We start from the raw sequence: 22,856 nt of genomic DNA on the forward strand, positions 1-22,856 counted from the left end.
TAATATAGACTAACAGGAAGTCATAAAGATTGTACAGAGAGGTCCCATGTACCCTTCACTCAGTTTTTCCCAATGATTACATCTTACATAATATAGCACAACATCAAAACAAGCAAATTGACTTTGGCACAATGTGTATATAGTTCTGTGCCATTTTATCCTGTGGAGATTCTTATAACAGCCACTGCAATTGAAAGTCACCACAAAAATCTACTGGTGTAAACGGCTTACGATTTTGAGGGATGTGTAGAATCTTTCCCTACCTCTCCCTTCTCTGTTTATTAATATGATTGTATTAAATATTTCCTCTACATACATTGAGAGCAACATCAGACAATGTTATTCGTTTTGCTTCAACCAATAAACAAAATTTTGACAATTCAAGAAAACAAGGAAAGTCTATCATATTTACGTGTATTTTTGCTCATTCTGCTCTTCTTTCTCTCTTCCTGATATTCCAAGATTCCTTCTTTCCTCAATTCCTTTCTGTTTTAAGAACTTCCTTTAGCCATTACTTTAGGGTGGGTCTGCCGGCCACAAATTTCTTTTGTCTGAGACTATCTTGATTTCCCCTTCATTCCTAAAGGATATTTTCATGAGATATAACATTCAGGGTTGACAGTTCATTCCTTTCAGCATTTGAAATATGTTGTGCTACTTCCTTCAGCCTCTGTGGTTTCTGATGAAAAATCCAGTGCCATCATAATCATTTCCCCACCATAAGTAAGGTGTTGTTTCTTTCTTGCTGCTTTCAGGATATTTTTCTTTGTCTTTCATTTTCAGAAGTTTGACTATGGTGTGTCTTGTGGGTTTCGCTTTTTGTTTTATATATATATATATATATATATATTTATTTATTTATTTAATGGATGTGTGACAAGAGAAATCTTGTCACACATCCATTCCATACATGGTGTACAATCAATGGCTCACAATATCAACACATAGTTGTGTATTCATCACTACGATCATTTTTTAGAACATTTACATCACTCAGAAAAAGAAATAAAATGGAAAAAAACCTCAAATATCCCATACCCCTTATCCCTCCCTCTCATTGAACACTAGTATTTCCATCTACCCAATTTATTTTACCCTTTATCCCCCTATTATTTATTTATGTTTTATCCATATTTTTTTTTACTCATCTGTCCATATGCTAGGTAAAAGGAACATCAGATACGAGGTTTTTCACAATCACACAGTCACAATGTAAAAGTTATATTGTCTTATAATCTTCTTCAAGAATCAAGGCTACTGGAACACAGCTCAACAGTTTCAGGTATTTCCCTCAAGCCACTCCAGTATGCCATAAACTAAAAATTGATATCTATATAATGCATAAAATAACCACCAGGATAACCTCTTGATTCTGTTTGAAGTTTCTCAGCCACTGAAACTTTATTTTGTCTCATTTCTCTCTTCCCCCTTTTGGTCAAAAAGCTTTCTCAATCCCTTGATGCCAGGTTCTGACTCATCCCAGGATGAGATTTACACCCCTGGGGTGTCCCACTTTGCCAGGGAGATTTACACCCCTGGGAGTAATGACCCACGTGTGTGTTGGGGGGGGACAGTGAGTTGACCTGCCAAGTTGGCTTAGAGAGAGAGAGAGGTCACATCTGAGCCACAAAGAGGTTCTCTGGGGATGACTCTTAGGTCTAATTTTAAGTAGGCTTAGCCTATCCTTTGCAGGAGTAAGTTTCATAGGGGTGAACCCCAAGATTGAGGGCTTGGCCTATTGATTTAGTTGTCCCCACTGCTTGCAAGAATATCTGAAATTCTCCAAATGGGGAAGTTGAATATTTCTTCCTTTCTCTCCAGACCCCAAAGGGACTTTGCAAATACTTCTTTATTCATTGCCCAAATCGCTCTGGGATATATGGGGATATTACACTAACCTGGACAAACCAACAAAATCTTACACTCTATTCAAAATTCCATGTGCTTATGGTGTTCAACTAAACAGACCATACAAGTTAAATTAGGAGATGCACTACCCAAAATATAAATTTTGCACCAAATAAACATCTCTCCCTTTGGTCTCACACAGAAGTTGAAGTTTTAAAATACGGATAATATCATCCTTTACCCTGTATTCTTATATACCTTAGTCCTATCTAGATCAGCTTCATTCATATCTCTACTTGAAGTCTGATCACTTTTTCAACTTTTTTTAACAGTTCCTGTCTGGGCTACTGCTGACTTTCACAGCTTCTGAGCTCTAACTCTGAGTCTCAGATGTCACATAAATACCTGAAGTTTCTGGGAATGAACAGAAACTGTTTCTCAGGTTATATACAAACAGCTCGATATCTCAGAATTTAGAAATAACAGTTACAACTCCTGAATAAATGTGACTGCTATAAGAGCTTACAATCTAGGACCCTTTACAAAAGGCCCCAACTTGATAACCCATGTTCTTGACTTCAGTTCCTCAAGTTTTTATATTGTAGTTAGTCCATGTGAATGAGGCCTGATAATATTTGCCTTTTTGTTCCTGACATTTTATTCAACATAGAGTTCTTAAGGTTCATTCACCTAGTTACACGCATCACAGCTTCATTCCTTCTTGTAACTTCATTCCTTCTTGTGGCTGCTCAGTCGTCCATTGTATGTACACACCCTACTACCCCCTTCCATTCCTCAGTTGTTGTACACTTAGGCCCTTGAGGTGGGTTTCATTGAGTTTATCCTGTTCGGCATTATTCAGCTTCTTAAATCTATAGGTTTATGTCTTTTTGCCAAATTGGGGAAATTTTCCTCCATTATGTCCTTGATTACTCTTTCAGCCCCTCCCTCCTTCTCCTTTCCTTCTGGGATACCAATGACACTAACATTAGCTCTTTTATTATAGTCCTAACAGGTCTCTGAGGTTCCATTCATTGTTGTTTTCGATTTATTTCCCCACTGACGTTCAGATTGAGTAATTTCTAATGTTCTATCATTAAATTCACTGATTTTTTCCTTTGTCTTCTCATTTCTGCTGTTGAATCTACCCATGGAGTTTTTTGTTTGTTTGGTTGGTTGGTTTTGGCATGGGCAGGCACCAGGAATCGAACCCGGGTTTCTGGCATGGTAGGCGAGAACTCTGCCTGCTGAGCACCGTGGCCCACCCCACCCATGGAGTTTTTGGCTTGGTTATTGTATTTTTCCATTCTAAAATTTGTATTTGATACCTCTTTATATCTTCTATTTCTTGACTGAGACTTTCTATTTTTCATTTGTTTCAACTTTGGTCATAATTGCTTGTTGATGCAATTTTTTTTATGTTGGCTGCTTTAAAATCCTTGTCAGATAATTGTAACATGTCTGTCATCTCAGTGTTGGTGTCTTTTGATCATTTTTCCTCATTCAAATTGAGGTTCTCCTGGTTCTTGGTCCAATGCGTGAGTTTTTATTGTATCCTGGACATTCTGGATATTATTTACGAGATTCTGGATCTTAAATTTTTTGTCTTTAGTGGACTTCTTTTTTTTTTTTTTTTACATGGGCAGGCACCGGGAATTGAACCCGGGTCCTCAGGCATGTCAGGCAAGCATTCTTGCCTGCTGAGCCACCGTGGCCCGCCCAGTGGACTTCTTTTGACACCTGGCTGTCAGGGGCCACTGCCCAGTTACTGCTAGGTAAGGGTAGAAGTTCAAATTCCCTACTCAGTCTCTGTTAACACCTGAGGTAGGGTTCCTCATTACTGCTGAACAGGGTAGGGCTTTCAGCGCCCCACTAGGTTTCCACTGATAACTCCCTGACTGGGATGGGTTGTAGTGTCTCATTATTGCTCCCCAGGTAGCTGCCACTGACACTAGAGGGTCGGGGAGGGCAGCAGACTCATTAATGCTGAGTCTAATGAAAGTCCTGACTCTCCATGAGTCCTCCTCTGACACTGACACTACCCCAGTAGGGAAGGGCACTTTGTCACTTCCTGGCAAGGAAAGAAGTCCAGGCTTCCCTACTCAGCCTTCTCTGACACCCTGCAAGAGTGTGGGGAAGAGTAGGGTTTTGTTGGGGCTTTTTCCCACTACCTGTGCCTTTGGCATTTCCAGGTTGCTGGCTTCTCCAGCACCCAGTCTACGATATATGAGGCAACAAGAAAACCTAGGGAACTCACCACCATGTCATTCCTCAGGTCCCTGGGGTCCCTATTTGGTCCCTTCTTCTCTCTACCTTTCAGAGTCTTATGTTCAGCTGTACTCGGTGGGAGGAGAAGGGAGAAGTATGTCTACTCCACCTTGGTCCAGAACTGGAAGGCTCTCCAACTTTTAGAGTAGTTTTAGGTTTACAGAAAACTTGCACAGGAAGTATGGAGAGTTACTGTATACACCCTCTCCCCTCTAACCCCCACCCCTGCACACAGTTTCTCCTAGTCTTAACATCTTGCACTGGTGTGGTATATTTGTTACAACAATAATTCATACATTATTAACTAAATTCCTTTGTTTACTCAAATGTAAACACTTTATATTGTACAGTTCTATGGGTTTTGAATAATGTATACTGTCATGTATCCACAATTATGGCATCATACAGAATATTTTGCTGCTCTAAAAATGCCCTGTCTTCACCTATTCATCCTTCCCTCCTCCTAAACCACTGGTAACTACTGACCTTTTTACAGTCTCTACAGTTTTGCCTTTTTCAGAATGTCATAGTTGGAATAATACAGTATGTAGCCTTTTCAGGCTGGCTTCTTTGGCTTTGCGATATGCACTTAAGGTTCCTCCATGTATTTTTGTGACTTGAAAGTGCATTTCTTCTTATCTCTGAATAATATTCCATTGTATGAAGACACCCCAGTTTGTTTATCCATTTACCTATTGAAGGGTATCCTGATTGCTTCCAATTTTTGGCAATTATCAACAAAGCTGCTATAAACAGCCATGTTGTGCATTTTTGTGTGGACATCAGTTTTGAACTCCTTTGGGTAAATACCTAGTAGCACAAGCCTATGGTAAGCCTATGTTTACCTCTGTAAGAAACTGCCAAACTGTTCTCTAAAGAGAGTGTACCATTTTGTATTCCCATCCATCTTTTTTTTTTAATGGTGACATTGACTTTATGAGAAGTTCAGGCCAGTTGTTTTATAGAATGTGCCACATTCTGGATTTTCCAAAGTTTTTTCCTTTTTTCCTCATGGTATCATTTGTCTTGTTCCTCTATCTCTTGTATTTACTGTAGACTGGAAATTAGAATACAGGTCATCTTAAACAGGTTGGTCAGGGTATGTCTCACCAAGAAGGTTACTTTGGAGCAAAAACTTGAGGTAAGGAAGACAGCCATGCAGATATCTGGGGGGAGTGGGGGAGCAGGGGATGAGTATACCTGGAAAAGGGAATAGCCATTGCCAAAGTCCCAGGTAAGGAGTTGTCATGGTCAGGTTCATGTGTCAACTTGGCCAGGTGGTGCCTGGTCATCTGGTTGGGCAAGATCTGGTCTGTATGTTGCTATGAGGACATTTCATAGACTTAAATCATGATTACATTGGCTGGATCCACAAATGCAAATACATGATTGCATTTGTAGTTAGCTAAAGGGAGTGTCTCCTGCAATGAATGATGTTTAATCTAATCACCAGAAGGCTTTTAAGGAGGATTCAGCCAGTGAGTCTCTCCCGTAGAGTTTGTCCAGACCCTACATTGGAGACCCAGTTTCACAGCCTGTGCTACAGTCCTTGGACCCTTACATTCGCACGGTTGTCCAGCCAGCCTCTCCTCAGAGTTCATTAAGGACCTTCATTTGTTGCCAGCTTGTGGCCTGCCTTACAGATCCTGAACTCTGTATTCCCATGGTTATGTGAGCCACTTTTGTAAATTTCGTATCTATGGCTATCTCCTGCTGATTCTGTTTATCTAGAGAACCCTAGCTAATACAGGAGTGAACTTGACTTGGTCAAAGAACAACAAGGAGGACCAGGTGGCTGGAACAGAGTGAGTGAGATGAGATCAGAGATTTAATAGGAGAGCAGATTGTATGGGGCTTTGTAGGCATTGTAAGGATTTTGACTTCACTCTGCGGGAGGTGGGCAGCTATTGGAGGGTTTTGTGCAGAGAGCTGGCATGATCTGAATTGGTTTTAGCAAGATCACTCTGACTTTTGCGCAGAGAATAGACTTCAGGGGACAAGGGTGGAAGCAGCGAGACTGGTCAGGCCACTACTGAAGTGGTCCAAGTGAGAGGTGATAGTGGTTTGGACTGGGAGGGTAGCACTTGAGGTAATAAGAAGTAGTTGGAATCTGAATGTATTTTGAAGAGAAAGCCAACAGGATTTGATGATGGATTGGATATGAGATTTTATTCTTTTTTTTTTTTTTTGGCCAGAGCAACTGGAAAGATGTAATTACCATTGACTGAAATGAGGATGGCTTTAGGAGGGGCCATTTTTGGGGAAAAGATCAGGTGTTAAGATTGAGTTCATGATGTCTATTAGACATCCAAATGTCAATGAATATCACACAGACCCTGTCACCAAGGTACTCAAGGTTAGAGAAATATGGAAGCAGATCATTAAAAATATCTGTGAAAAGTACTAATTCAGTAGAGTGAGCAGAAAAGAAAGTCTCTGTGTGGGGGGGTGGGGGTGGGAGAGGGAAGGCTTAGAGAAGGTTTCACAAAGGAAGTGACAATTTTAGCTTGGTCCTGAAGGGAGACTATGTGTTTATTAGATAGAGAAAAGGGAGAAGAGTCTTATTTTTCTGTATTGGCACACAGTGGACGCTCCAGGAGACCCAACTCAACTACTAGCTGTGTGACTTTGGATGTTACTTCTCTGTGCTTCAATTTCTTTATCTGTGAAATGGAAATAATCATAGGGGTTTTGTGAGGATTAAATGCAGAACACTTAGCACAGGACCTGGTACACAGTAAATCAGTGTTACTTATTATAGTTGAACGAATGAATGAATATCTCCTTTAATGACCAAGTTTAGGCTGGGCTGGTAACCGGAGCTTAAAGTCTTTTTCATGTTCAGCGGTTGTCAACAGAGTGCTCACCTCCTTTCCTACATTCTAAAAGTGGCTCAGGAAAAAAGTTGCCTATAGCCTGAGTCCTCTGAATTGCTCTGATTAAGGAATAAAGGTTGCTAGGCCTAGGGTGAATGGAGAGAGTAAAACTGCCCTGCCCAATCCTCCAACCCCATTGCCTGGTAAAAAAAAAAATGAACCTGAATTAAATCCCTTTAGATTCAGAGAGAGCTTCTCCTCACTCTTCAGGCTCTCCAAGATGCAGACTGGACTGGGTGGACAACACCGAGACATTGTGATGCTGACAAGGGAACACGGTCCATACCTCTAGGGATCCAGCCTGAGGCTCTAGGCCAAGATGCAGACTGGACTGGGTGGACAACACCAAGACATTGTGATGCTGACAAGGGAACACGGTCCATACCTCTAGGGATCCAGCCTGAGGCTCTAGGGAGACAGGCATGCCCTACAGGCCGAAAGTAACCACATATCCTTGCAGGCGACTGTGGTTGCTAGGCGACCGAGAGGCCTGTGTTGAGACTGAGCCAATAGAGTTCAGGAGGAGATTTAGGCAGAAGAGAGAGACCCTTTCTCTCCTCATACACATCTCTCCTGTGCCCTCAGCAAATAAGTGGGATGGAAGCAGCGTGGCCTGCTGTTGCCTGACAATCTGGGCTCATTTTGAAAGCAGAGCCCACCCCAGTCTTTGTGTGTGGAGAAATGATCACCCTTGCCTCAAAGCAATGTGGTTTCATCTGGGGACCTGAGACTGGGATTGTTGAAAGCAGAAGTCTTTGGTTTGGAGGGCTGGGGTCATTGCTCTGAGTGTCATCATTCATCAATGTAATTCTAGCAAATTAGTGTGAGTGGGAACAATTTTGGCAACTGGTCCAGTAAGGTATCAATATTTCCCCACCATTTCCAGTGCTAATATTAGGGAACTCCAATATTAGATCATTAAAACAAAAAGGACCCTGGCAATGACTATATATATAAAGGATCATTCATACCTCTCTGGGAACAAGTTTCTAAGAGACTTTCCTCAATCAGGTTTCTCTACAAAGAAGGGAGAGACAGTGAGGTCTGTGGACCCCTGTGAGTGGGGGCAGAGCCCAAAAGAGAGGGAACGAAATCAGATTGGGAGGGTGGCAAATACAGAATTTGGCAGCTTTCTAGTGCTGTGTCTGGTCTGAGGATCCCTAGCTCTGTGCCCCCTTTATTTAGGCCATGCTGAAGCACTTTGTCCTTTTGAGGGCCTTTGGGGACCAGAAATTCACAGCATTTCCTCCCAGCAACCTAGCATTCTGGCTCAGAAGTAGGTCCAGGCAGGCCAAGGCCATGGCCACAATAATCCCTCCACTTGGGACTGACTCTCTTCTCTCTTAGCTAGTACCCCACAAGCTTCATTATGGCTGAGCCCTAAGCCATGGTAAGCTTAGGGGAGAGCTGTGCCCAGGAGTCTCATTGTGGGGTTTCCCTTAGGAGTCCAAGGTAGTGATGCTAGGCTGAGGTAACTGGCAGCCAGAGAGAGCCTGACCAAGCCAATGCTTCAGTCCACATCTCCACAGGGCACCATGGCAGTCGAGGCTCTTTGCTCCCTGTGCTTCCAAACTGAACTGGGTCGGGTTTGTTCCTAGGCTCTATTAATAGTCCCCTAATTCAGCCTGCAAGCCCCAAACCCGGATGCCAGGAGCTCTGAGTCAGCAGCTATAAATAACGGAGTAACTGCACCCGAACCCCAATGAGCAGCCACCCTTAAGTTGCTTAAGTTTTTGTCAGCCTCAGTCTCTGATTCAGGACAGAGGATGTGTTCCACTACTGTTCATTTCTCCTGGGAAGAGAGTAAGGATTTGCAGTAGCAGGCTCAGGGCCAAGGTATTCAAAGCCAGGGGTAAAGGGATTAGGGGACAGGGCTGTGTACTGCCTGGGAGTTTGGATGCTGAACTCAGAGATCTGCTTGCTGGAAGCAGTGAGGATGGGGCTTCGGGGTGGAAACGCTGGAGACTGTCAGGGTGAGGTCGGGAGGGGATGGGAGGAAGAGGTTGATGCTCTGCGAGACTGCGAGACTAGGCGGGAACAGTAAAGCAGGCTTGCGGGCAAGAGGTACGTGCTGAGAGGTGAGAGCTCAGCAGTGTCTGACCGACTGCTGTCCCAGAGCTGACGCCGATGATCGGCCTGACTGAAAGGGGGGATAGGGAAATGCTGGAAACTAAGGAGCTCTGTGGGACACAGGGCAGTGTAGATCCCAGAGTGGACCCCGACCAGCGCAGCGGCCGCGACGTTCACTCCGGGTGCGCCTCCCGCCTCCCAACCCCGCGCACGCGGGTGGCCCGGCCTACAGCCGCCACCTGCAGGCCAGGTATGCTGGCTCGGACGCCTGCCTGTGCCTGTATGTTCACGTGTGTGCGTGGCGGGGGCAGGGCGGCAAGAGAAGGGAAGGGGCGGGGTCTAGTTGAGGGAGGGGAAGGGGATACAGATTTAAACTCGCCTCCTCGTCATCCTGAGACCAGAAGTGGCCTGGAGCAGCCTGGGAATTGTAGTTTCCTCGGCCACCCAGCTACCGAGGGATAGGATTTTGTTCGGAGGTGATAGTGCTTGCTGTGGGAATCCGTCTGGAGAGCGAGGAGGAACAGGGAACCGAACTTCCTGACCACGCCAGCGCCGTAATTCGACTTCTTTTCGTGTAGAGACATGAACCCAGGGCGAATGTTGTGCGATGGGCGTAGGGTCAGTCACAGAGCCCCTTCTTGTCCCCGTTTTTGCCATAGCCCCTCCCTCCCACTTCGACCACACTCAATCTCCACTATCTTCGCCCTGACCACCCTAACTGCTTAGTCCCGGCGTCCACGAGCAACAAACACGCTAGGAAGTTTGGTCCTCGAGGGAGAAACTTGGCCGGGAGCCAGACCCTTCGCGCATCTAATCGGACCGTGCTCCCAGGCTCTAGAGTCAAGGACCTAGGTCCCCAGAGGGCACGGGGAAGAGGTGGCATTCAGCAAATATATCACGATGATGAGGGAAGTGACCCTTCGCTTGGAGCAGGTGACCAGAAGGTGGAGCTATAGGGCGCAACTCTGCATAGCGCGCCTCAGCCACCAGGAACCCCCACCCCCACCGCCCGGCAGTGGCTCCTTGCAGGCTTCCCTCTTGCAGCCCTTGGTTGCCTCAGGTGGTTCTCCTTCCACCCCAAAACCACGAATCGCCCCACGTGAGCGCCCCCCCCCCCAGTGTCATGCCACATCCAACCCTATATGGAAGGTGTATCCTCCCAGCCCAAACGCTGAAAGGAGTAGACCTTGACCAAGTGGGAATTAAATTCATTGAATAACAGATTTACAGACAAGATCCAGGAACCAAACTGTCTTGAAGAAAAGGCTGTGCACAGCAAAAAAGCCCACCTGAAGGCACAGAATTACATGGCTACAGGGCATTTTAGCCCCCAGTCCTAGGCGGGGGTGGGGGGTGGGGCTAAATTGCAGGGATAAGAGGAGACAGTAAGTGGAGTGGGTCTTCACCATCTTACAGTTCTCCAGGAAAGGCTATTTTGTCATCTCCTTCAGTCACTATTCCAAGCTATCCCACCCCTGACACACCCTGCACCTTCTATACAAGAACATGCGCACACAGGTCTGAAACATTATCTTGGCATTCTCCCTTTCACTTCTCTGTTCTAGTTTCATTTTGGAGGAAACTTCTCATGACTCACTGTCTTCCCAATCACCTCAGGTCAAAACTCCAAGAAGAGTAGATTCCATGGCAGATTTGGGAGTGCCCACCATCTAGGCACATGGAGGGCCCTTGTGGTCGAAAACCTCCTGATGGTGGGCCCTTGTGGTCCAAAACCTCCTGTTGCCAAAATTCCCTATACCCCAGCTTTCTATCCAACCACTCCCCACCCTGAGACACTCCACCTCAGCCACTCCCCCTTCCTTGCTGTTGGCCAATGCAGACAGGCCCAAGACTCCAGCTGGTGGTGGGGGCTGGGGGATTGGGGGGTGGAGGTGGGGAGAGGCAGGGCAGGGCATTCACTCCGTTATGAACTTGTTGATTCTGGTCAGCAGCACTGCTGTTTCTAAGCCTAGGGAGGGGGGAGCAGAGAGTTGGGCATAAAGGAAGTGAGCCAGGGGATGGCTGGAAGAGGGAAAATATGAGGTGAGAGGAGAAGGTTCTTACCAGTTCTCTCTCGCTTCTTAGCACATCTCCTGTAGGGAGAAAAGCTTCTCACTGTTGATTTCAGCCAGCTTCATGCAGGACTTCCTGACCCCACATTCTCCCAAACTACCTTTCCCAGGTTTAAGCCAATTTGGGGGTAGAAGGAAGAGTCTAAGACTCTCAAAACAACCAACCAGATCAAACCCCAATCCCCAAGCAGCATATCTAATTCTAAACAGCCCCATCACTTGGGGCCTTGGGAGAGTGAAACCTCAGAAAGCTCAGGCACAAAGCACTCACCCTTGGAGGAGGAAGATCCACAAAAGTAGCAGGGTGGAGACACAATTGGTAATGCTCCACATCATTAGGTAGGTTCGAGGGGGCTATGGGAATAGGCCAAGTCCCCTGTTGGTGACTAGAGCCCCAACAGTAGTTAAGGAAAACAAGATATGGGAGAAGGAGAGAAGATGACAGTACCAGGGCCCTTACAATAAGCCAGACGGGGTAACGCATCTGCTGCAACAGCTGGCAGTCGTTGGTGGTGACTGAATCCACCCCTGCACACCACAGTAGGGAAAAGAGCCAGGGCTTGTTCACCACAAATAGGTTCACTGAGACATTATCCTGGTGCAGTTCCCTGTAGAGGTGGGAAAGAAACAGAATCTTCAGAATCATGGGTCACAAATCATAGGTGGCAGCCCCTGCCTGTGCTGAAATCCACAGTGCCACTGCCAAGAGGCATAAGTTCTACCTTAGCAGTGCCTGACCAAAAGTTATTTTCTTTGTGCTGCTGAATTCTATCTCTCAGTGGTTCCACCCATGGGTCCCAGCTTTGCCATCTGGGGACACACGGATGTGTCTTCTCCTTATGTCTCATGATAGCCCTTCAGAAGTCTGAGGAACAGAGACCATACCTGCCTGAGTTTTCTCTTTTCCAGCCCCAACAACCCCAGTTTCTTCAACCTTATGGAGACTTGGGTTATATTCCCTTCACTGTTCAAATTTCTCTAATCTGATCATACTCCAACTTGTCAATCTGACATGGTATCCTAGGTGAGTTTGGACCAGCCTTGAGTAGAGCAAAACTCCACCTGCCTTCTGGGCACTATACCTGTATGAACACAGCCCAGGGTCAGATCGGCTTTTGAGAATGTCATATCCCACCACAATAACTCACACTATGTACTGTTTAAAGCCCTGATCTTTTAAAAACACATGTTCCTTTTTTGTCTTTGTGCAATTGGACTTCTTTTGGGCCCGAAATACAGTTCTTTACATTTATCCCGGTTGCAACTCATCTTGGTAGATTTGGCTCATCATCTTCAAGTATTTAGATCTTTCTGGGCCTTGATTTCATCACCAGATTATTTGTTGCCTTTTGGAAACATGATGAGCAATCAGTGTTGACCAGGCTAAGACTGAGCTGAGGGCCAAACACTGTGTTATGTCTTCCTCCATCATGGCAACTTGGGGAAAGATCCTTGAATACTTATGATAACTGGGCTATTATTCAGTCCACATTTTTTTTTTAACCTAACCACAAGGACATAAGAGACCTTGGCAACCTCATACTTTAAAGTCCATCACATTTACTGGTTGGGTAGCTTCTGGGGCCCAAATCACATCTGGGGCTCTTGCTCCTCTCTTCCTTGGATCCATCCTCTGTTGTGCCAAACTCTTTGGTGTAGAATAAAAGCTAAAATTCTCCCCATGACCTACCCATTTGGCCCCTGCTTACCAGCCTCATCTTCCCCTTATTCATTAGACTTCTGTCTCTATACTTCTGCAGATCTTCTCATTGTTGGCTCCTTGTGACCATTCAAAACTCAGCTCAGACACTTTAACCACTCTTCCTACATCCCTTCAGCCCCCCACTTCCAATTCCAATCACTCTGTTTCAACTCCCTGTTTTATCGTCTTCATAATACTTATTACTATCCAGATACACATATATTTTGTTCGGCAGTTTATTACTGTCTATCTCTTTCATTAGTACATAGATTCTTTGAAAGCAGGGACCTTGTCTGTCTTATTCCATGTTGTGTACTCAAAGCCTGGAATAAATAGTGCCTGACACATTGCAGGTGTTCAATAAATATTTGTTGTACAAGTGAATGAATGAGTGAATGAATAGCTTCTCCCCTCCCTGCACTGGTCCTTCCCACTATTAAGCCTCATGTAATCTTCTCAGTCCCTATCCTCCAGAACTCACTGGATATCCAATAGTGGCAGGTCTTGATATGGGAGGTTGAGAAATTGGGGCCTCTCAGTTCTATTGCCTCCCTGCTGTCCATATATCTGGCGCATTCTGGGTGCCCGTTGTTGGACATTAGCCCGATCTTCATCTGGTAGCCAAAGGACCTGTGATTCAGAGAGGATGGGCGTGAAGCTCGAGAAGACATAGATGGGGGAGGGCAGGGGCAGAGAGGTTTGACCGCAGAATGGGATACATAAGCTAGGGCAGGGCTCTGGGGCAGGGGGCAGCCTCAAAATCATCATCCTGGCCTAGGGAAGGCAGGGTGGGGAAAGGGTTGAAAGGGGGCCGAAGGGGTTCTGGCAATATCACCATGGCCTGGGGCACCCTTGCACTGAGCACAGTCTCCAATGTCTGGTTCACAAAAGCATCATGGTACGTATGGTTTCGTGGGGGCCGGCGCAAGTCAAACATGATGGAAAGGTTGAAGACCACAGCTTCCTTCAATAGCTCTTCTAATGAAGGTATTTTCTGATTTTCAGCTTCTTCCCGATCGGAGCCTGACAGCCGCTTAGCCCCCCAGAAGGGTCGCCTCTATAAGAAGAGGAAAACTATTTCAAGACCAGAGGGAAGCCTCCAGGCTGTCCTCTCATCCTCACCATCTACACTAATTTTCCCCATTTGGTGAACAGCTTCTGCTCACTGTTGAACCAACATCTTTCTTTCTCCAAACTGTGACCTTCCAGACCCCCTAATATCTTACTCTGCGACCTCAATTTTCTTCCCTTCTAGTTTTTTGACATTCTATCTCCTACTCCCACTCCACCTTCTCTTTGTCTCATGCAGACCTCTGGAACCTTGACCCCTTGATTTCATCCCAATTTCTTAGTCCCTCTGTAGCCCCATCTTCATCCCCAACCCATGGTCCATCCATGGCTTAAACTACTTTTCCACAACAACCTCAACTCCCTTACTGTTCCACCTGCCCCACAAATCACAAATTCTGATTCAATACTCCAATCTGCCTTCTCTGCCCCTACACTCAGGGGGCTGGGCATAGCCATGAGCAGAGCATGCAATGGGAACTGATGCCATAAAGAGTCCTCTTTTTTTTTTTTTCTCTCAGGGCTATTCAACAATCCTTTCACTTGTTCTTGATTTGCTCCCTCTTCTATTTCCCATATTGTTTATTCCAAGCCTCTGCCACTCTTGTCTCCTCCCCTCCTATCAACGAAGGACCTTTCCTCCTAATCACTGACATGGAAAAAATTAGGTAATGCTTATTGAGTACTTACTGTGTGCCAGGCAGTGTCATAAGTGCTTTATGTGTATTAACTTATTTAATCTTCCCAATAAACCTACAAGGTGGATACTGTTATTTCAATTTTACAGATGAGGAAATTGAGGCATAGAGAAATTAAGGAATGTTGCCCAGAGTCACACAGTTAATAAAAGGTGGAACCAGGATTCAAACCTGGACAGCCCTTGCTCTTAATCACTGATAGACCATAATATCAGAGTTAAATAAAAAAAAAGCTGTCAAAAAGTAACTACAGTGATCCTATTTGTGCAAAATAAAAAGTATATATATATATATTCCTTACAAGTATATATACATATATATACTCAACTATTAACAGTAACTATTTCAGAGGGGTTGGATTGTTGGAGACTTTATATTTCTACATTATTTCTCTAATGCTTTACTTTTTTATAATGCATGCTTTATTACTTCTATAGTCAGAAAAAGAGAAAGTAAAAAAATAAAATATCTGTATATAACCTTTCTATCACCTAGGATTCAAGTCCACACTTCTGGATCTGGCATTCAAAGCTCTTCAGGACTGGGGCACTCTGCTCTCCTTGCCAGCTTCACGTCCCACCACTCCCAGGAATTTTCTCTTCCAGTTACACTGAGCTACTTGGTTGTTCCCTGAAAACATGCTTCTTTATACTTCTGGACTTTACAAATGCTCTTCCTTCTGATTAGAGTTCCCTTTCCCTGTTTTGCTCATCTTAAAAGAATAACTGTTAATTAATATGCTGCTCAACCATCCTCTCCTTGATGAAGCAACTCCTGATCCTCTCCCACATCCACACTGCCAAACAATAACTTCTTTTCTCCTCTCTAACCAGTATCTATTTTTATTGCTTTAAGCTTCATATCCTGATCACTTGTTGCCTTGACGCTCTTTACTTGGTGGGAGTGACTTGAGGGCCAAGACTATATTTCTATTGCCTAGTACAAGGCACAGCAAATGCTTATCAATGGAGTGAACTCTGCCCTTCATGACTGCTCCTCCAGGAGGCTGCCTCTTCCCAGAACTGCCCTCACCTCTAGGAACCAGGCCCCAGCATTGAGTCTCTTCAGTTCAGCCCAGGAGAAGTCGCTGCTGTGGGCTGTGATTCGGGCTGGGAACACAGAGGCCACATCCGTGGTTCTGCTCAGGTGCTCATCATGCATGAGGAAGGGGACCCCGTCAGAGCTGAGGGCACAAGGGGTGTCAGAGAGAGGGCCAAGCTCTGGGACTAATAGCAATTTCCTGAATTCCCTTGCTATGTCCCTCAGCTCCCCAGACCCCTGAGCTCCAGCCTCCCTCACCTGACCATCACATCCGTCTCAAACACGGCAGCTCCACATTCTGCTGTCTTCCGCAGGGACATCAGGGTGTTCTCGGGAGCCAGCTGGGAAAGGGAATCAGTGAGGAGTTAGCAGGGAAGAGTGGGAGCCTGGGAAACCACATCCTTGGCTCCTGCAGCCTGGAGGAACAGACCCTAACCCGCCTTCCCAACATTCTACCCAACACTCACCATGGGGGCCCCTCGGTGTCCCACCAGCCCAGGCTTGGGGGGTAAGTCTCTGGGTTCCATGATGCAAGGTGAGGAAATGTATAAGGGGGCCAGGTAGATAGCCAGGGTAGCTCCAAAAAATAGGAGCAGTAGCAGAATCTTGGGACCTGTGGGGAGTGGGATTAGGGGACAGGCTATGGAGAAAGAGCAGTGGGTGAGCTCTGGGGGCAGAAAGCAGAGCGAGGGGGCAGGAAGTGTGGGTGGCAGGAGGCAGAAGCATCATCAGCCAGTGGGGGCTTAGGCAGAGGGGAGTTGGCACCTCTTTGATGGATACGGAAGAAGGTATCAGCCACAGGCCAGGCCAGGAGGGTGATTCCAGCCACTGCTCCAATATGAAGGAATGGGGCTGTGGCCTGTGGACAAGAGTTGGTGAAGAGAGATTGTCTTCCTGGTACCCCCTCCTACTCCTCTTTGGGCCTGAATTTTGGAATCCGGAGCTACTTGCAGTCTTGGGGGATCAGGGAGCAAGATCCATTCTGGGGTTGGCCACTGGCAAGGTTCCCACCTAGGCATTGGAGACTGGCCACTCACCTGTAGTGACAGATGTAAGCTACGCCATTCCTGCTGCCATTGGACGTCCAGTCCCACAAGGCCAGCAGCCACAAGTACCATAATGAGGAGCAGTAGCACCTGGGGGGCCCAAGGATGAATGGGACCTTCTCTGTCAACCTGGGCTTGTGGCAACCCGGGCTGTCCCCTCACTCTATGGGGACAGTACCATTCCCTTCCCCCGACTCATTCACTTTTATTCTTTCATTCAACAAACATTATTGGGCTTCAGTCCTGGGGTAGACCCTAAGGACACGATAGTGAAGTCTTTGGCCAATAACTGGCTGAGCCCCAGGACCCAGTGACTCCCAATTCCACCCACTGCCGTCCCCACTATACTTTGTGAAGACTGTGCAGATGCAGAGGCTGTCCACAGAGTTGCAGGAGCAGGGCCAGGAGCTGGGGGCAGAGGGTGGTGGGAGTTAATGAGGCACCAAGGGAGAGCAAGGTCACTAAGGTGGATTTCCCAGGATGATACCTCCCTCCCTCCAACCCAGGGACCAAACCCCTTCCTTGAGTGGCTGGGGTTAGAACAAGGGGGTAAAGCAGAACAGGAAGGCAGGGTTGAGCTGGGGGTTAGGCTGGCTGCCCCCAGACCCACCAATAGCAGGGATGCATAGGTGACCAGTAGAGAGATGACCAGCAGCAATGATGGGGACCAGTCCATCCAGTGTCCCCAGTGGTGGAATAGGAATCTGTGGGAGGGGAAAGAGAGTTGTCTAACTGGGGAGAAGGGATGTTACTAGTGGCCTGAGGGGAGCTGGGGTGGGTGGATCCAGAAGGAGGACTAAAAGGGTGGGATAGGAAATCCCTTCATGGGGCCAGGGGCTCCAAGGATTGGGGAAACTTTGTGAAGGGATTTTCTAGGGAGGTTGGGTAGCAGAAGAGCTGGGCTTGAGGGGCTGGGCAGAGCTAGGGGATAAGTGATTCTAGGGGTTGAGCACCCAGGGAAACCCACAGTGGGAAGTAGGTGATCACGTATGCTAAGGAAGAGGCGGGGTGGGGTGGGGGGTTAGGGGGAGTCCGTGACAAACTCATTGAAGTTGTGCAGGTCATTGAGAAGGATGAGTCCGATGTACAGCCAGCCCAGGGAGAGGAGGAATGTGAGGAAGAGTAGGCCAAACCAGATACAGTCGCACTGCAAAGGTGGCAGGAGAGAAGCTCAAAGCCAATCCCAGTTTCAAGCCCAGAGTTCCCAACGGATGGCAGCTCAAGGGATTTTCTGCCATGCATTGGGCTGCTCTGTTCTGGGGGCAGCTCTTTCCATATTTGAGAGCAGTTTTCTTCCTGAGGAGAGAAAGGCTCTTCCCCCACCCCCCACTGGCTATGAAAACAGTTGGCCTCCTTATCCCCTCCGATAGGCCTATACCTTCTGACTTCCAGCCTCCCCCCTCCATCTCTACTCCACCTTGCTGGTTTGCATCATCTCTTTGGGCGATTTCCTCCAGTGGCAGCTATACAGGCAGTGGAGGCAGTGGGCCCAGACGGAGCAGCAGCCGGGGTATTCAGCCATGGTGAGGGCCTGGGGGAAGGGGACACTCGTCTATCTGCGACTCTGGTGGCAGAGGGCAGATCTCAGCCACCCTTGCAGTGCATCTGAGGTGCCTGGAGGAAGAGCAGAGACCTGGGCTGCTGCTCAGCCACAGAAATTGCAGGGCAGACCCAGCATGTCAGATTAGATGAGGAGATGAGCAGCTCCCAGCTCCAAGCCTGGCAAAGGGGGGCAATCTTCAGGGTCTTCCTTTCCTTTTGATTGTGGTACTTAGAAAGTAAGTGTGACACCCAGGAGGTCCTGCCTTTTTGCAAGCAGGAGTCACACCCCTTTTCTCCAACCCCTCCCCTTTAAGAGCTTGATGTAGCCCCACATTGGGGGAGCCTTCCAATCTAGGAACCCACAGTAATCTGAAGCAGAGGCTTCAGTTCTGACATGGGGCTAAGGGAGGCCCAGCTAGTTGGTCAGTTGCTATGGATACAGAGATTGCACACATCACAAAGACCATACTGAAAGATTCTTTGTCTCCACCTCCCAGGGGGCAGGGGGCACTGTCCATAAGAGCAAAGCTTAAGGGATACAGGTTTCCTGGGTCATTCTTAGCCTTCTTAAGGAACCCTCTTCCTACTGGAACACACCTGGAAAACCCAAACCCTCCCGCCTCAGTCCTGTTCTTTGCTGCCCAGTCATCCCCTAGCCCCAGCCAGGAACATAATCCTTGGCCTTCCCGCTTTCAGGGCCCCACCCTCTGCGTTAGCTCGGTGAAAGTACAACTAATACAGGGCAGGGTTTGTGTATATCTGTTTATGTGTGTATGTGGGGTGTGGTTATCTTGGGGCAGGGGATCCCTGTAACTTGTGTTTCTGGGTCTGACTGAGAGACCAAGCTGGCTTACTGAACCTAAACTGGGTTGGGTGTGTGATTGTCAATCTACGTGAGAGGGTATGCGATTTGTGTCAGTATATGCAAGTGTGTATACACAAGTGAATGTCAGTACAACTGGTTTTCTAGATGACTTTTGAGTATGTAAAGGAACCCCTGGATATACCCAAATTGTGTGTGTGTGTGTGTGTGTGTGTCTGTATGTGTAGCTTAAGGGGCACAGCACCTTCGGGCTCTACTGAGGCTGTGGGGTCATGAGGGTGTGTGTGTGCGCGTGCCATGGCTGGGCCCCGGCAAAAGGGAGGGGAGTGGCTGGCAGAAAGCTGCTCCTGAAATTGCTCTCCTTATGTTTGCTTTAGGAAAGGAGGGCTAGGGTAGGGAATGGAAAGGAAACCTCTTTCCTCCTTGAGATTTCTCCTAGGAAAAAGCCATCTCAAAGGGAAGCCCCTGCCTATTCCCATCCCAGGACCAGATCGCAGTAGCCTCCCCTGAAGTCCTGCCTCTGCACTCTGGACACTGCCTTCCAGAATTCCACCACCCTCCAAAGGCTGTCTGTAGGATGGGATCAGGACCTCAGCAGCCTTAAAACCCCAAGCAGGGGAGCTAAGAAGGGGTGCTGTAATCATGGGCCCACTCCAGGAGCTGACCTCCACCCCACCCCTCCCAGCTGGAGCCCCCAACCTTCCCAAACCCTCACACCTTTTCTCAGCCGCAGGTCTGCTCTTCTCTGCACTGCACAGCTTCCCAGCTGTTCTCCGAGTTGTCTGCCTCCTCCCTTTTCCAGTCCTTGACTCAGCCCCACCGGTCAAACAGGTGGCACTGTTGCCACCTACAGGAGGCTGTGCAGGTCCTCTCCGAAGGCCCTGCAGCTGCTCTATGGCCTGTGCCCAGCCTGGGTAGGAAGATGGGAGGAGGAAGGGGGAGGGAGAGCAGATCTGCTTCTTTACTTGCTGGCGGTCAGGGGGCTTGGGGTGAGGAATTCCTTTGTGCAGCTTTCCCCATCCCTCCGTCCCTCCTCCTGTTCCCCTTCTAGTTACTGCTAGGGCTTTGTCCTGGCTCAGGGAGGCGAGGGCTGAGGGTATAGGCGGGAAGCTGGGGGGAGGTGACCACACAACTTTGCAACTTGGCAGTGAGAAGGGGCCCAGCCTGCCCCCTGGAAAGGGGTGTGTGTATGTTTTTGTGTGCGAGAAAGTCTAGCATCTAGTCTCGAGCACCCTGGCAGTACAGCGTCCTTTCCCCATAGGGATCCCACTTCCACTTCAGCAAGGTGTATCTGAGATGCAGCTGCAAGCTACTTCTTGAGCTCTGGGGAGCCAGTTACCCTGTTTCTGGACTAGGAGTCTCTATGGGCTTTGTGGATCCTGGGTGACACTAGCAGCCACTCCTTTCCCCATCACCCCAGACAGGATATGCTCATTTAGGACCTGCTGAGACTTGCATTACTCCTGCTGCCTTGTCCCCAAGGTATCTAAAATCTTTTCCCAAGAATTATTTGAGGTGAGCATAGTATGTTAAGGTCGCAGGCTTTTAGAAGATAAGCGCACATTAACACATTAAAAAAGATGCCATTTCTACACCATCAGCAGGAGGGAGCTGGCTGACAAGTTGTAGAATCAGCTTAGCTCTAAAGCACAGGGCTCTGGGTGGAATGGGAGCCAGGAGCTGGCTTGATTGAATTTCTCTCTACCTTTTATCGCCGGAAGTCTTGGGGCTAGGATAGTGTTGATGGGAAAGGTTGTCTTCCTTGGGGATCAGTCAGTTCACCCCTCCCCCCCACAAACACATGCTGAATTTTCAAGTGAGAAGGAAGACTGACTCTCTCATGCCAAGAGCCCCACACCTCCCCCCTGTCTTCCCATTGTATCTAGAGACTCTAGTTGGCAGTAGCAGAGGCTCCCTTGCTCCCTCAGCATTAAAATGCAAAGGAAAGCAGGGCTGCTTGCTGGCAAGGGGCCAGAGAGGGCTGCCGGGTCACCTTTTCCTCCAGCAGGCTTCATTTGAGGCAGGTTGTCATTCAAGTTCCTTTGCTTAGGCTCTGCTTGAAGGGGGAGTCTTGGCTTTAATGTGCCAGAGTTCATGGGGGTGGTTTAAAAGCTTTTTTTGTGGGAGGTGGGGGGAATGGTGGATGGGAGTCAGTATGCATGGATCCGAGAGCTCCAGGGCTCAAGAACTCAGAAGGCCACAAGGCCAGTCAGCAGCCTGTGTATAGCATTCCAGAGCTAGTCCCTTTTCAGTTTTAAGCAATGAAGGAGAAAACTGATGCATAGTAAGGAGAGTAAGCTAAACTCCTCTCCTTTTACAAAACAGAAAGCCAGCAGCCAGTGGTGCTCTGTCCTAGAGTTGACAGCAGAGTGGTCCCACATCTGTCTTCTGCCAAGGAGTCAGGCTTCAGAGCATCAAGGTCAACTGGCTGTTGCTACTGTGCTAGAGCTTTGGTGTTAAAGCCAGGTTCAAGTCTAGCTCTATTATGAACTTTGTGACTTTGGATGAGTTACTTCAATTATACCTCATTTTCCTCATCTGCACAGTAAGGATACACATCCCATTTGAACTTTTTTATAGTGTGTGAGGTGCAAATAAGATAGTCCAGGTACATGGTAGATGCTTAGGAAATGTTGGTTCTTTCCAAATCTGAAGGCCAGGCAGGTACTATGGTAAAGGACAGGCCACAGGTTTGGCTAGCTTTACTCCAATTTCCTAGGCAGTAAAGCAACACAAAAACACAACATCATGTTCCACATTACCCTGTGGGAAGGAAGGCAGCTACAAGAAGGCAGGGAGGCTCAGGCACTTGCAGTGCCTCCTTCATAGTTCCATAGGCTGAAATTTTATTTCTCCCTAAACATTAAACAAACTAAAATTTATTTATGTACTTACCATTAACATTTAAAATATTACATTTACTTTAGACCAGAGATAACATGGAAGACCAGTGATAACATGGAAGACAAAGTGCTGTTAAAACACTTAAATTCCAGAGAAGGGGAGGACAGAAGAGATCCCAACCACCTTTCTGTGAGGGTTAAGCTAAGAAAACGTAGATGTAAGATAAGTCTCAGTTTGATTCCCATCAGGAGCAGACTTAACTGCTCACATAAGAAAGAGCCAGATTGTATTTGGGCCTGGTTCCAGATGAGTCCTTAGGAGGGTCAGCTGGTTCTCTCTTCAGTAGTTGGCTTAGGACCCTTTTGGAGAAGAGAGAGTAGTCTGGGGCAGGGGAGGCAGGGAAGGAGACATTCAACAATACCCTTTCAATAATACTCTGTCCCTTTTTTCACCAGCAAGAAATCTGAAATGTAATCTGAAAGCATCTCTCAAGCCACACTGGGGACAGAGGTGATGACTCAAATTTCAGTGGGCCTTTTCTTCAAAAGGGGATGAGCCAGAGAAGAAACTGGTATTGCTGGCCAGAGCACGTTTCTTTTTCTTCCCAGGAGCCTTATTTTCTTGGGATTCTGTTGCTGCATGTTTCGACACCGGGAGGTCAAGGGAGGAGGGAGCTGGAGCCGTCTTCTTTAATACCACGTGTTCTATATCACACATTTCTTTCAAGATCTAGGAAGGACAGAGACACGTATGACTAGATCTCTGATGGGGGTAGAAGCTCAGCCCAACCTAGCTACTACAAAAGCTCGACACTCTCCCAGTAGTACAAGGTATCACTTAAGATTGCTCTGTGGGAAAAAAACAGATTCTAACTTAGACACATTTCCCAGTGGACTGTACCTTGATACACAACCCCTCCCCGGCCCCCCCATTTCTGCCATAGCTAATGCAGAGATGG

At 47.3% G+C, this 22,856-nt stretch overlaps 2 protein-coding genes across 3 annotated transcripts in view; both read right to left on the bottom strand.

Moving 5' to 3' along the window:
- Positions 1 to 6,693: 6,693 nt before the first annotated feature.
- GDPD2 (glycerophosphodiester phosphodiesterase domain containing 2) lies at positions 6,694 to 18,682 on the bottom strand. 2 transcript variants are annotated; one of them, XM_077144996.1, is made up of 16 exons: positions 18,323 to 18,682; positions 18,107 to 18,220; positions 17,733 to 17,836; positions 17,300 to 17,393; positions 17,038 to 17,097; positions 16,681 to 16,779; positions 16,409 to 16,502; positions 16,111 to 16,256; positions 15,902 to 15,984; positions 15,635 to 15,785; positions 13,672 to 13,893; positions 13,318 to 13,466; positions 11,583 to 11,742; positions 11,406 to 11,488; positions 11,127 to 11,155; positions 6,694 to 6,779 (listed from the first exon to the last, which is right to left on the bottom strand). In XM_077144996.1, the coding sequence occupies exons 2-16, from the start codon at positions 18,209 to 18,211 to the stop codon at positions 6,724 to 6,726; spliced, it is 1,635 nt and encodes a 544-aa protein (XP_077001111.1). In that variant the 5' UTR covers positions 18,212 to 18,220; positions 18,323 to 18,682; the 3' UTR covers positions 6,694 to 6,723. The 2 variants fall into 2 exon arrangements, with proteins under 2 accessions (XP_077001111.1, XP_077001112.1); XM_077144997.1 differs by lacking the exon at positions 6,694 to 6,779 and adding an exon at positions 10,264 to 11,031 and having other exon boundaries at positions 11,595 to 11,742.
- Positions 18,683 to 21,836: 3,154 nt separating this feature from the next.
- Positions 21,837 to 22,856, bottom strand: part of KIF4A (kinesin family member 4A) — a 230,614-nt gene continuing 229,594 nt past the window's right edge. The window contains exon 31 of the mRNA XM_077145000.1: positions 21,837 to 22,627. Coding sequence (XP_077001115.1) covers positions 22,424 to 22,627 — 204 coding nt within the window. The 3' untranslated portion in view covers positions 21,837 to 22,423. The remainder of the gene's footprint in view (positions 22,628 to 22,856) is intronic.

This window comes from Tamandua tetradactyla, chromosome X (genome assembly GCF_023851605.1).
Source record: "Tamandua tetradactyla isolate mTamTet1 chromosome X, mTamTet1.pri, whole genome shotgun sequence".
Taxonomy (NCBI): domain Eukaryota; kingdom Metazoa; phylum Chordata; class Mammalia; order Pilosa; family Myrmecophagidae; genus Tamandua; species Tamandua tetradactyla.

Coding starts and splice junctions, on each gene's coding strand:
- GDPD2 (XM_077144996.1), bottom strand. CDS start 18,211: ATGGCTGAATACCCCGGCTGCTGCTCCGTCTGGGCCCACTGCCTCCAC. Junction 16,257..16,408: donor CTTCCGTATCCATCAAAGAG/GTGCCAACTCCC, acceptor CACTCCCCACAG/GTCCCAAGATTCTGCTACTG. Junction 6,780..11,126: donor TAAGAAGCGAGAGAGAACTG/GTAAGAACCTTC, acceptor TCCATTTCACAG/ATAAAGAAATTGAAGCACAG.